This window comes from Achroia grisella, unplaced genomic scaffold (assembly GCF_030625045.1).
Source record: "Achroia grisella isolate CSIRO2021 unplaced genomic scaffold, CSIRO_AGI_Agris_v1 utg1086, whole genome shotgun sequence".
NCBI classification, from domain to species: domain Eukaryota; kingdom Metazoa; phylum Arthropoda; class Insecta; order Lepidoptera; family Pyralidae; genus Achroia; species Achroia grisella.
Window position 1 is genome coordinate 1725535 of NW_026712572.1, and position 13399 is coordinate 1738933.

General features: G+C 36.0%; 1 protein-coding gene across 6 annotated transcripts in view; it reads left to right on the plus strand.

The window, feature by feature from the left end:
- Positions 1–13399, plus strand: part of LOC131842651 (homeobox protein homothorax) — a 375683-nt gene that overhangs the window by 58689 nt on the left and 303595 nt on the right. For all 6 annotated transcript variants that reach the window (XM_059191223.1, XM_059191246.1, XM_059191238.1 and 3 more), the window contains exons 4-5: positions 5873–5923; positions 11275–11325. In XM_059191223.1, the coding sequence (XP_059047206.1) occupies positions 5873–5923; positions 11275–11325 (102 nt within the window). The remainder of the gene's footprint in view (positions 1–5872; positions 5924–11274; positions 11326–13399) is intronic.

Here is a 13399-nt window from a genome sequence, read left to right on the forward strand (position 1 = left end):
CACGTGATAACGTGATATCGTGACCACTTGATGGTAGACCATAAGCATATTTGGCAATCTTCTAAAAAAATGTCAACCACCGCTTGTAGAGGTACGGGTTCTTACCCCCGCTGTGGCACAAAACGTCTTACACGAAGGCATTTATTCAATTACACAAACAATGCACTATTTCGCCTGAAAGTGCACAATGAGGGGACAATAAAAGCTCAGGTAAACTTTATGAATAGAAAGCTTTACAATTGTGGATGTAACAAAGATTTTTGGGACGAGTCAAAAGTTATTCTGTACGGCTTGTTTATTTTTACAAGACGGACGGATATAGAGACTTTTTTGTATATGTGCCGTGTTAAATTGATAGTGGGAACTGGTGCATCTTGATATTTGAAGTCGTTTGATGAGTTTTGTGATGAAATTTCGTAAATGTATCACATATTTATTTTAAGAACGAATCTGCACTGTTACAGTCTTATAATTTACTAGTTACTCGCCCCGGCTTCGCATGGATGTACATGAATTATAAATATAAACCTTTCTCTTGAATCACTCTATCTATTAAGAAAACCGCTTTAAAATTCGTTGCGTAGATTTAAGCATACATAGGGACGGGCAGACAGCGACAGCGACTTTGTTTTATACTATGTAATGTTATTTTGTATGTAAATATTAAGATTAAATTACTACATTTAATTATATGTAATGAAGGTAGTTTTCATAATTTTATTTTTCGGACTACTCTAATGCTGTTGGCCGCAGTTGGCCTTTACAACTTCACCGGACGATAGGGGCGAGTGCAGATAACACAAACCAAAGTCCGGACTAGTCAGTAATAAGTGATTTGTTAAATTTTATAAGAAATATAATATCTTATGACGTATCTATAACCGTTGCGTACATGAACAGTATCACGGTCATCACGTTATCATGTGACAACCGTGATGCCACTTCCTTGTCATCCCATAGGTCTAAGATGTCACGCCTCTTATCCTGTAATTTCATTGCCTGTCTTCAACAGATTATAAACCAAGCTTGGCTGCTGAAATAGGTGAGACTGATATACCCTCCCTTCCGATCGAACCCCATACCGATTCAAATTCGAGTCTGGATGGAGATTACGACGGCCTGAACCAAAGTTCGGATCCCTAGCGGTGCCCTCAGACTAAAGTCGTATCCCTCAGACGGGAGTTGGCCTTCAGCCGCTCCATAAGTTCTTCCTTTGGTTTAGAGTGCCACCTGCACTCGCCCCCTATCGTCCGGTGAAGCTGTAAAGGCCAGCAATTAGAGTAGTCCGAAAAAAATTACATACCCATGCATCCACTTTTTACATGCAAGTGACGTCATTTGGTTACAGATATGACGTTATGACTTTGTAAATATTGCGACTCGGTTTCCAGAAATCAGTGCCTGCATTACGTTTTCAGACAATTAACTTTATCTATTGTTTAAATAACATTTCTATTAAGTCGGTCTGTCTATCGATTGCGCAATAACATCTTATTACTATACTAGTGGCATACCCTTGCTTCGCTCGAATTTACAGAACATGTGACGACTGTGTTACGTGCATAATTTATTATTTCCGTCATACTCCGTCATCCGTCATACTCGTGAACGAGTGCTGCTTGGGACTGGTCTGTTCGGGTTGCGAATACTGATTTGACTATTTACTTTTGCAATAGCATGTGCTGGTGGTCACTCTTTTCCCAAATTTGAATTTAAAAATGAATCTGTATTATTGTAAACATTTACAACATATATTTGAAAATAATACGAGCTGAGTTTCTTGTCAGTTCTTCTCATCTCGAAATCATTCCGTACTGACGGTAGATTTGACATATCATAAGAATCATTAATAGACCTACTACCTAATATATAATACAAGGATTATATTTACCACGATCCTAAGTCCATATCTATCGATTTTTTATTTATTGTAAATATAAATTAAATTCCACGCGTACAAAGTCGGGGGTAACGACTAGTAGTAAATTAAAACGGTTATAACTATAAGCAGATGTTGATATTGAAATGGCTCGGGGACAGTGAAGCTAACGCTCCGCCCACCATCCACCACCACCACCAATAAACCCATAACCCATAGACAAAAACCATAAATAAAGACACTTACATTACAACATTTAATATTTACACGCTGTTTTACTATCAATCAGAACCTCCAAAAACCCCCTCTGGGGAGATAAAGAAAACAATTATACCTATCCATTAGCTTTTTGTGTTTTTTTTTCTATAAACGCGTGGGTTGTATTGTCTGTGCATAATTTTATAATAATCAGGTCAATGATCCGAGTTATATATCTAACTTGTTGTACCCGCGACTGCGTCCGCATGGAATTTTAATTTATTTTTCTAAAATAAAAGTAGCCTAAGTTACTCCTTATTATTTTAGCTACCTGGCAATAAAAGTCCCGTCAAAATCGGTCCAGCTATTTCAGAGATTAGTTGGAACAGACAGACCGACAGACAGACAAAAATTGTAAAAATGTCGTTTTTCAGTGTATGTACCGTATTTGTATGTAGTAAAAAACAGTTATTTCAATACTACAAACAGACACTCCAATTATTTATATGTATAGATGCCGCGTCGAAACAAAAATGGATTCCCCAAAATTGGGCCCAACAAACTGACCAATCCTAATGTGCGCATGTAGTGTACACATAAATAACGCCCCTCCCCAACCCTGGGGCGAGGAAGTCCCTCATTTAGGGGGGCAGCGACCCGTGAAGCCCCCTACTTTTGGACAGCACGAATTAAATGCTAATAAGGTAGCTGATCGGCCGATATCGTGTCTTGAGGAAACAATTTTTGTATCACACGGAGATTTTAAATGGACAATATCTGGGGCTTTTATGAGTGTTATACAACCACTTTATGGACGGTTGTGGTCTAGTGGCTTAGACAGTATAGTGAGTTCAAATCTGATCGATTAAACTAAGAGCAATAGGTATTTTTAATTTTCTAGAAAAAATCTTTAGTTAAGATTTTTTCGATAACTAACGTTACAATAAAAGAATAACAAAGTAAATAAATGTAATATTCTTTCTGTCAATGGAAATGACATAAACAATAAAAAAAAATTTGTGAACCATCAATCACTTAGGAGTATGAACAATAGATAACATATTCTCAGATCTACTAAATGTTTGTGCCGTGCGAGGAATCGAACTCGCGACCATCAGTAGTAAAGCGGCGTGCTAAACCGCTAGACCACAGGCCATCTCCGATATCTATACATATAAATAATTTTGGAGTGTCTGTTTGTAATATTGAAATAACCGTTTTTAACTACATATGAATATAAATAAAACACCAAAATAACATTTTTAACAATTTTTGTTTGTCTGTCTGTTTGTTCCGGCTAATCTCTAAAATGGCTGGACCTATTTTGACGGGACTTTTATTGGCAGATATCTAATGTAATAAGGATTAACTTAGGCTACTTTTATTTTCGAAAATAAATTCCACAGCTAGTGTCACATATATATATATATATATATATAAATGAGCAAAATTTAAACAATATGGGAACACATGTCGCACGCTGGCCAAGTATAGTAAATGTCGGATGAAATAATTGTATTCTTAAGGCTTTATGTAAATGGATTCATTGTTTATACGTGCGACGTGAATGGCGGATTGTTCCGCGCGTTTTTTTCTTATTTGTTAATTTAATTCGTCCGCCGCTTAGCAGTCGGTCTGAGACGCTATTTTGTAATTTACAATTACAGTTTTATTGTAATTTACAATTACAAAACTGTGCGCATTACACTGGCGTGTAATATGTGTTCATTTGGAACCATAAGGGAATCTTTATGGGGATTTGTTGTTCTGATTTAAATTCAAAAATTCAAAATTCAAAAATCATTTATTCATGTAGGACATTTTAGCCGCTTATGAACGTCAAGTTTTTACTTTAAAATTTTTTTTTCCCTACCGTCGTAAAAAAAAAAATTTTGAACAATAATAATAATCTCAGGACAATTCACACAGCGCCATCTAGAATCAAGTTAAGTTAGCTAAAGTACTAGATAATTGATACAAATAATACATACATAATACAAACAATCATGAGTATAATTGTTTGTGTACTGGGTGTTTTCATGACTATAATGTATGTTTATTTGTATCAGTTATCTAGTACTCATGCTAGATGGTGCTGTGTGAATCGCAAACAATCATCGGACTATAAATGTTTGTGGCGTGCGAGGAATCGAACCCACGATCATCGGAAGTAAGGTGTGATTAACAACTAAACCACCGAGGTCATCAATATCCTTAAAATGGAGGTTTTTTAAGTATTCTTATCTACCGATATTACTTCTAGTATGGTATTTGTTTTTCTTAGGTTCTATATACATACCGACTTTGTATAAAGTAATATAAGTGTGTGTTTCCTCTTATTTCTTCTAAGCAGCTTATTTCGGTTGTATGTTGAGATTAGGCATTAAATATACGCAGCTATGACATTGAAATGTAACCAATTGCTTTTTTATGACATTCGAAATCATTTTAGTTTGTTAACGATGTTTCCATTATAAGACAGTCAGTCAGTTATGTAAATTGACATTAATATTAGTGTCGAAGAAATCAGATTTATTTGAATAAAGAATTTTCTATTCTATTCTATTTATCTTGACATTTCTATATAAGTCGTAGTCGTTATTTACTGAGATAAAATGTTGAAAATCATAGCTGTATGTAAAAGTAGGGATTAAAACACATTGCTTCTTCTTTACTAGTTTGTTACAAATTCACTCCTCACTATGTATTTAATAATCTCACAGATTAATAATTACAAACAATATGCAGATTCGCAATCTTATCACCGCTACTGAATAGATAAGTACGTTTTACAATGCATTCATACTTTGTAAATATTACAAAATTATATTTATGTTGCATCTGTGCAAGCAATAAATACCTATACGACTATATGTTACTCTGTGCCATGAGCCGAGATAAATTCCATTAAATATTTACTCATTGCGACTTCACCTAATTGGGACATACAATTTACATGTAGCGATTGTCAGATAATTTTGTAATTAACAAATTTCTAAAAGAAAACATGTTATAATTAAAAATAGGATTAATGAGTACGCTGCCTAGTGTCAATAGTGTGTTACAGAAATTAAAAAAAAATCCTGGCAGCGGGCGTGCATGATAGTATCGCATTTCCGGTCAAGTTCAGTTTAATGTCGAAAAAAGTGTTTCTTAAGTAAGCGCATAGATTAATAAACAACAGATGGGTCGATATTTAACGTATGGGATATCTTACTCTATGCTAATAGGACTGGTTTTAAATAAACTCGAATTCTTTTTTCAAATATTTCCTCTTCACGTGTCATGTTTCGACAACTGATTCGATGACATAAAATTGAATATAGAACCCGCCAAAAGCAAATTGGGTTCATTAACCTCGATTATTGACACTTAAAAAGGCGCGAAAAATTAGTAGCATTAATTATTTTTTACATGACAGCTCTATGAGCGGAAGCTGCGATCTAATTCTATCGATTTTTTTATTTATATTGGTGATATTAAATTAATTCAAATAGTCTAATTCTGTTTTTTACTAACATATTTGTAAAGGAGTGCGATATATAACGTTAATTCGATTATTTTACAACTCTACGCGAACTACTCTTTGACGTGTGTGCGCGCGCATCCAACCGTACGAGCATTTTATTAACCTCATACAAGCATTATGACCCGGCTGCGCTTGTCGTTAATCTACCGCGAGCAATTGCCTGCTCATCATTATTATATATAAAACACCTTAACAGTAACCTAATTGTTTGTAACAATTTCCATTTGCAGCTGTATGTATTGAATTCTTTGTTTGTTTGTTCACAGATACGCCAAGAAAAACCTTATTACATAGCAGACCCAGAGGTCGACTCATTAGTAAGTATACCACGTTTTATTACGTCCACAAAACAACCAAAAGACAAATAAAATACTAAAGATCAGTTTAATACTTTATAAAACGGTGAACATTTTATAGTTCACCTCTCGAGCGACCAAATAATTTACGATTTGATTAGTTAAAGAGCTGTCTAAAATTAACCACAGGTAAACGAGAAATATTTCTCGGAATAACAAAATAAGGGAATAAGATTTAAAAAACATATAAAATGTCACTCATAAAAAGCTGAATCGCACCGTGCGCCTCCCGCGGCTAGCGAGGACAAAAAGTGAAATAATAAAACTAAGATGGCGGCCACCCACCGCCGCCGTTCGACACGGGTACTTAACCGATTTTTAACAAATAAAATCTAAGGCATTACGAATTGCCGGGCAGCGGGGGCAGCGCGCACCGTGTTTGACTTTGTTACAGAAATCAAATTCGATTAAACCTCGGCCATAGCCCCATCGGCGAGGTGAAGATGCCCCTATAAAAATATTACAAGCCATAAAAAATTACTGTTGTAAAATTACTCTACTTTCAAATTACCAATTAGTGTATAAGATTAATGTACCCAATTAACACATAAGCACCATAATAACGCAACTCAGGAATGTTAAACACAATATCACCGAGTTCAACGACATAAATCAGGCTTATTAAAATAGAATTAAAAACAGTAGCACGACGGCGACGTGACGCCATAAACTAAGATGTCAGTTTTACCTGCAACACGGTACTGATAAGCGCCATTCATGCACTGCTCGAGTTTTAAAGCAGCTCAGATAAGAAGCCCAAACATATCCAACGACATCCGGGCACAAAACAAACTTTGCCTCGAAAATGGGTAAATTTCGGTTTTTGTCCCGGCGCCCGAGACATATGGTGCCACTGTGCTGGTACACATGTTTGCACAGTGCGTCGATATCACATTGTCGTCTCCCAGCTAATACTCGTACTTTCCCTAACATTAACACCCGCTATTTGAAACACAATGTAATGGTCGTCGTAAACTGAATTTCTTTGCGTCCAAGCTTATCGAATTGAGTTTTCAATCATTTCTTTCACCAGTTTTCAGTATAATTTGCTTCAATTAAAATTCCACAGGCCTTGTGTGAGGTATTCGCAAGCGATATGTATGCATGAGCGGCCACATGTCCATTTTTGTTGTACAATTTGTGTCAATTTAGACCTTATAGTGGTAAAGGACAGTTAGGTGTTGTCGATTCGATGGAAATTCCACAATAACGCCCGCGGCTGTTGTTTTTGTGTGGCCAACTGTCGACTCCTTATAATTGCGGTTATTGTCCACATTCAGAATATTCAGCGGGAGCAGTATTATTGTCGCTAACAAGACACTGAAGAGCCGCTTGCAATGTGTCGGCTCGCGGCGCGCGGCGCCCAGTTGTCACCGTTGACTTTTGCCTGGCCCCGTTTATATGTCGTTCATTTAGCTTTTGTGATCTCAACATTACTATTTATATCTCTTTGTATACTCCATAATGTTTTAGTAGTACGTATGAGTACATTAATATGATGAGAATCATTTATATGCTGTAGCGTTTGTTGCGAGAGGCACGGCAAGTTATTTACAGACGTATGTTTATACCACCAACGCAATGATACTGTTGTTTATCTCTGTCTGTTCTTATTTTTGTTGCAAACTTGACTAATGTTTCTTTTATTTTAGTACAGCTATTTCTGCTTTACTAAAGTAACAATTATGAATATTTTACTTTTAATTGCATATCAAGTTTGCATTTAAACATTTATTGGAGGTCGTAATAATAAATATGGTACCTAAATATAAAAACTTGATTGACTGAATAAAACTGATATATCTGTACATAATTCTATTTCAATCTAATTGAGATCAAAATGGATTTAAAAATAATATTTATCTTAATGCAAATGTAGACGCCATTTTGTAAAATAATCTATGACGCGTTCAGTTACGTACTCAAGTTCGCCAACATTAAAAACAAACTGCGTAATCTATGGTCGTCTTTGTTTAATCTAAAGATTGTATTTTGACATGTTGCCATTATAAAAAAAGATGGAGAGTGTATTTTCTAGTGGAGCCAACACGATAGTTTTATTTAAAAACCAACAGTGGATATTTATTGACCGCATTTAGGATTGGTTACGGCGAGCCGTGACGACGACCCGTGGCTGTTTGCTCATGTCGCATCTGTGTTTGGCTTGTCACTGCTTTTTGAGGCATTAAACTTCGTCAAATATTGCTGGGCGTGCAGTAGCATGAGCAAACACGGATCTTTTACAAGTCATTAGTAAGTGATAGGTGGGGTTAGTGTTATGATTATACACGTTTAATGTTCTTATGTTTTTTTAAGATTTGTGCTGGCCAAGGAAGTTTCCTATAGTGGAATAGTTTTGACATGTGAGATTTTTTAGCTGTTCGTTGAAGTGTTACATTACGTTGTTAGTTATTTAAATAAAACACCATTAAGCAAAATTAATTCTAATTTTGATTTCCGTACTCATGGAGTGAGTTAGACGCTTTGATTTTCTTCTCCTTTGAAGAATATTTCTTTGTTTATAGTTATAAATTTGTATAAAGTACATGTAGTAATTGTTTTACAATACATTGTTAGAATCACTATTAGATAACAAGGAAATTGCTAGATTTTAAATTTTCCTTGAGTTTTCTGGTTGTATGCAACAGTTTTCTTACATTTGAAATGATCATAATGTGTCTTCTCAATTATTCTGAAGTACCAGGACTGCATAACGCTCAAGTAGGCCTGTAATATCAATTAAAGCTGTGGATGATAGCGCCACCCTTATGTTTATTCAGACATCAACACAAGCAGATAAAATGTGTGTAACATCGCTTACACTTGCATCGCCACTGTCTGTTTGTCCAGAGGGCGCATTTAACGAAATACTGGGATCCGTGTTGTTAAGTGGCTTAATATTATTTAGTGAATCTTTACTAGCTTGTCTCTGCTGATCTTTGTAAGCAATAATGTCTTTATAGAAGCCAGATTAGAGACCAAGTTGACTAGTACAATGACTGTAATAATTATGATGACTAAATTATTTCTATTATGTAGTAATATTGGACCATATTATATATATCTTATAGACTAGACATAAAAATAATTATATCTAATTCTAAAACTTGAAAAGAAAAAAAGTATGGATACAATGAGAGGTACAGTCATCTGACAGATGGTCAGACAAAATAAACACATCTCAGAGAACTACCGAAAATAAGTGCACCAGAGAAATCGCAGAGTGGACACCTCGTTATAGTATTAAAAGAAGAAGATAATGGACAGACATAATAGTCAGATGACATAAAAACTTATGTAGCTCACTAGGGACGAGATTTGCTAAAGAAAAACGAGATGGATCTCACTTGAGAAGCCATTGTCCAAACACACTGAACAGGAGACCGGTGTCACAATTGAAATATGTAAATAAAATTACTATTTAGTAAATAAAGGTTTTAGTGGAACTGAATAGAGTTCAAATTTATATAAACGTATAGCACTAGCAGCTCCTACCAGATTTATATTGCCAAAGAGAGAAACACGAGCGATGAAGGTGAGTGTTGATGTACGTCGGCAAAGGAACGTACGAAGGAAGTTTCCCTCTCTGCCACACGATGGACCCTTTCATGAATGATGATGTAATTAAGAAGTAAGATCTATAATTAACGTGATACCAGTATACAATATAACATCACTGTAAGAGCCAATTCAAGAGAATAATCCTATTATAGTTAGTCTTTCGAGTGAGTGTTATTTCCACTACTTGTGCAAGTAACACTTGTAAATCATCAATCAAATGTGAAATAAGTCGAACATTTTGATAATTGGAGCCGCGTCTAGGCAATCAGAAACAAATCATTGCGCTATTAAAACGGCATTAAACCGGCTCTTAGATGCGTATCGATTTGAAAAAAGCGAGCGATTACATCTCTAAATAGAATCAAACAATATGCTTTGATAGGATCTGTGTGGAATCCGTTGGGCTAGTGCCTTCTGTCTAGTGTTGGACTCGGTTGTCGTTGGAGAAGTTCGTGTTCATAGACTTTCGGAGATAGATGATGCCTCCTCTATCCATATGAAAACTAAACAGAGCTTGTGTGTTTGGAATTAAATAACTGAAAGGAATACTTAAATACATTGTTTTTGTGTAATTATGGAAATACACAAATTGTGGAAATACTTATGATTGTAAATGTTTATATCGTGTAAGAATTGAACCCGCAACTATCGATACGACCAAGTGAAAATTTAAACCGCAACCTGTCGAAGTAAAGGGATGATAAACCGCTAGACCATTGTGGTCAAAAATTACGACATATACGCACATAATCAAAGTGAAAATCATTTAATCATTTAGTTAGATATTTATATTATTTTTGTTATTTCATTTTTACATGAACGCGTCCAGATGGAGGCCAATAGACTCGTTCTCAATTCCGAATTAAATTGTAATGTTAACGTAACATTTTAAAACTATAATTGTATTCAGAGTAGCTACTGTTTACAATTGCGACGGAGTTAATCGGCCTCACTTTACATATCACTCGCACAATTAATCCACAAAAATGTTTACACCGAGTTGTCATGGGCGTTTTGCCAATCAGATTCCCTCTTCTCGGAATCAAACTTTGAACGAACGAATTCATGACAATTCACTGAACCTAGACGCAATTGTAAAGAAGTAAGATAAAACGCTCATTAAACACTGTTACATTATATAGTTGACGGGCTCGGTGGTATAGCGGTTTAACATAACGATTTACTTCTCGTCGCGGGTTCGATAACAAAAGTTACAGAGTGTTTTAGATAGAAATAGAGTAGAAGTAGAGTAGATACAGGTAGACTTTGTATAAAGTCATCTGCATGGGTATCTCTGTCTCATCTATTTCAGCCACCAAGCAGTTAATTGCTGTGTTTCTTTGGAAAGGATGAGATGTGGCAGAAGAATTACAGGATACGGTACTGCGAAACACTTTAGTGTAAGCATCACGTGCGTCACATGATAACGTGATGTCAGTTGTGCTGATCATGTATGTAGGCGACGATTACCACTTATATACCATTCCAATTACAAAAAAAAATCGTTAAAAAATCAGGTCCATAATGTTAATTGAATTTACAATCGTATAATAATTATTATTTAAAAATCGCCTGTGAGGAACTGTTGGCATCCCTACGCACCGCAGGGCACCGCTGTACTTTGCCCAGCCCATTGTTGATCACTTGCCTTTATGCGATTGAGCTCTGAATCGAGACATCCATAATATATACCATAAACTTAATTCATATATCCTCTTGTGCATTACTAAATATATTTTATCTCTTTACAGATGGTGCAAGCAATACAAGTACTACGGTTTCACCTATTAGAATTAGAAAAAGTAAGTAAAAGTTTTTTTATTTTTAATATGAACAGAGTGGAATACATTTGGATGATCGACATGAAAACCCGTTTCGGAAATATCACGTAACAGCGTTTCGATTATCCTACGGCTCGATTCGGTATCGAGATATGGTATCGATCTCGCGGTCGCACGCAACGGCCGCACGCACACCGGCCATGTGAATACGAGACGAGTTCCGATGTGGCCAGTTCACGACTTACAATTCTGATGTTCCAAATTTAAATTTTGAAAAATGACTTGAATTCGGAACCGCTGTAACAGGCGGCCACAGGCGCGCCGGTACGACGCTGTAACAGGTTCTCTACTGTTGTTTGCCACAGGCGCGCCGGTCGTGTGTCGCATCGTACGACAGTACTCTCGAAACGTTCCAATTGTAACTCTGAATGGAAACAAGCTTGGTTCTCTACTGTTGTTTGTTTTCCTTTTATCTCCCATTTCGGCGTGTTCCGTTCGGGAACCGGTCCAGTTTCTTGCGTGTGTCGCATCGCGAATTCGCGCCATTATACTCTCAATCGAAACGTTCCAATTGTAACGGTAACACGGCAGGGACTTCCTTCTATTCTAAATCCTTTTCTGTCCGCTGTTTTGCTTGTATTAGTATCAAAGTCTCGAACTTTAAGTTCATTTGCGCGTAGATATGGCATTATTAATAATGTATGGCATGTTTATATTTTATTATATATATTAATAGATATATTTATGTACAAATGTATATTTATGTTCATTACGGCACCACCTACTATTTTCTTATTTAATGTTACTTTCTCTACTGGTAGTCTGGAAGAGATTGCTTAGCGATAAGCCGCCTTTTGTCGTTTATGTATTATATCATTTTGTGTGTTTTCTTTGTCTGGGCAATAAAAGAATAAAATAATTTAACAAAGAATTAATTTAACTTGTCAATATTATGGTCACGTTTCAACAAAACTAGTTTGACTAACGTCTATATCAAGACGAATGATCTCGAGAAACGAGATATGTCGTACGCTCGTTCTCACAGCGGATTCCATAAAAATATCCGGCGTCGGCATTGATCGGACTAGAGGTATGTTAGAAACCGGTAAATTCGGTGAAAAAAAGTACGTACCAATACAAAAAGCTCGCTCTGTAACGAGATAACCTGTAATGCGATACCTCTGTACGAATCGCTGGCCGGAGGGCGAGATAAAAGCCATTTAAAAAAATAAAAATAATACGCCGCTCGAAATTCAAAATATCGCCCTGAGGGCCGAACTCGATTGGAGGAAAGCAGTCGAATCGTTGACTCGATATAATGAATCTGTTATATAGAATGCTATTGTAGTACGCACAAGAGCCTATATTACAAGTGTATATTATATCTATATATAGAGTTTCTGTGTCAGTTATCGAAAAAATAATTTTTTGCTCGACTCTCATATCCTATACGTCAGTTTTTATCTTGTCTAGGTTTTTTCATTAAAAAAAAAAGAAAAAGATGCCGTTACTTCGATCCATTTCCGCTTCACTACCCACTATTCACAGGTGATCTTTTTTCTGCTTTATAATAATTAAAAATAAAAAACCATTCCAACTCGCGCACACAATAAGATCTCGTTAAGTGTACTGTTTTTTATCAGCCTTTTCTCCATAATTGTTGAGTTTGTAATAAAAAAAAGTACAAAGATCTCATGAAGAATAACAAACGTCCTGTTTGAAAAAAAATGAATTTTCCACCCAAGTAGTGTTGTGCGCGTTCACAATGACGCAATAGAAAAAATCGCTCAGCACTCTCATCATGAGCGACTTTAACGAACTCGATTACATTTACATTAAAATATCCAATAACATTTTTGATTTATGCTCTTAATATTTTAAATACGGCCGCAGGCGGACGCATGCGCCCATATCGTAGTCCTTTTCGGTGGCGCGATCGGCCCCGTGATTGGTCGCTAGCTAGTTTTTTTTTTAATATAATCACGCTTCATGCATCGTCCATCCAGCCAACTCTTTCCTAATTACATTGTCTATACCTTCGGATTCTTCGAGTATTTTTTTTTTGGGTCATAATAGAATGGTACACTCGGATGCG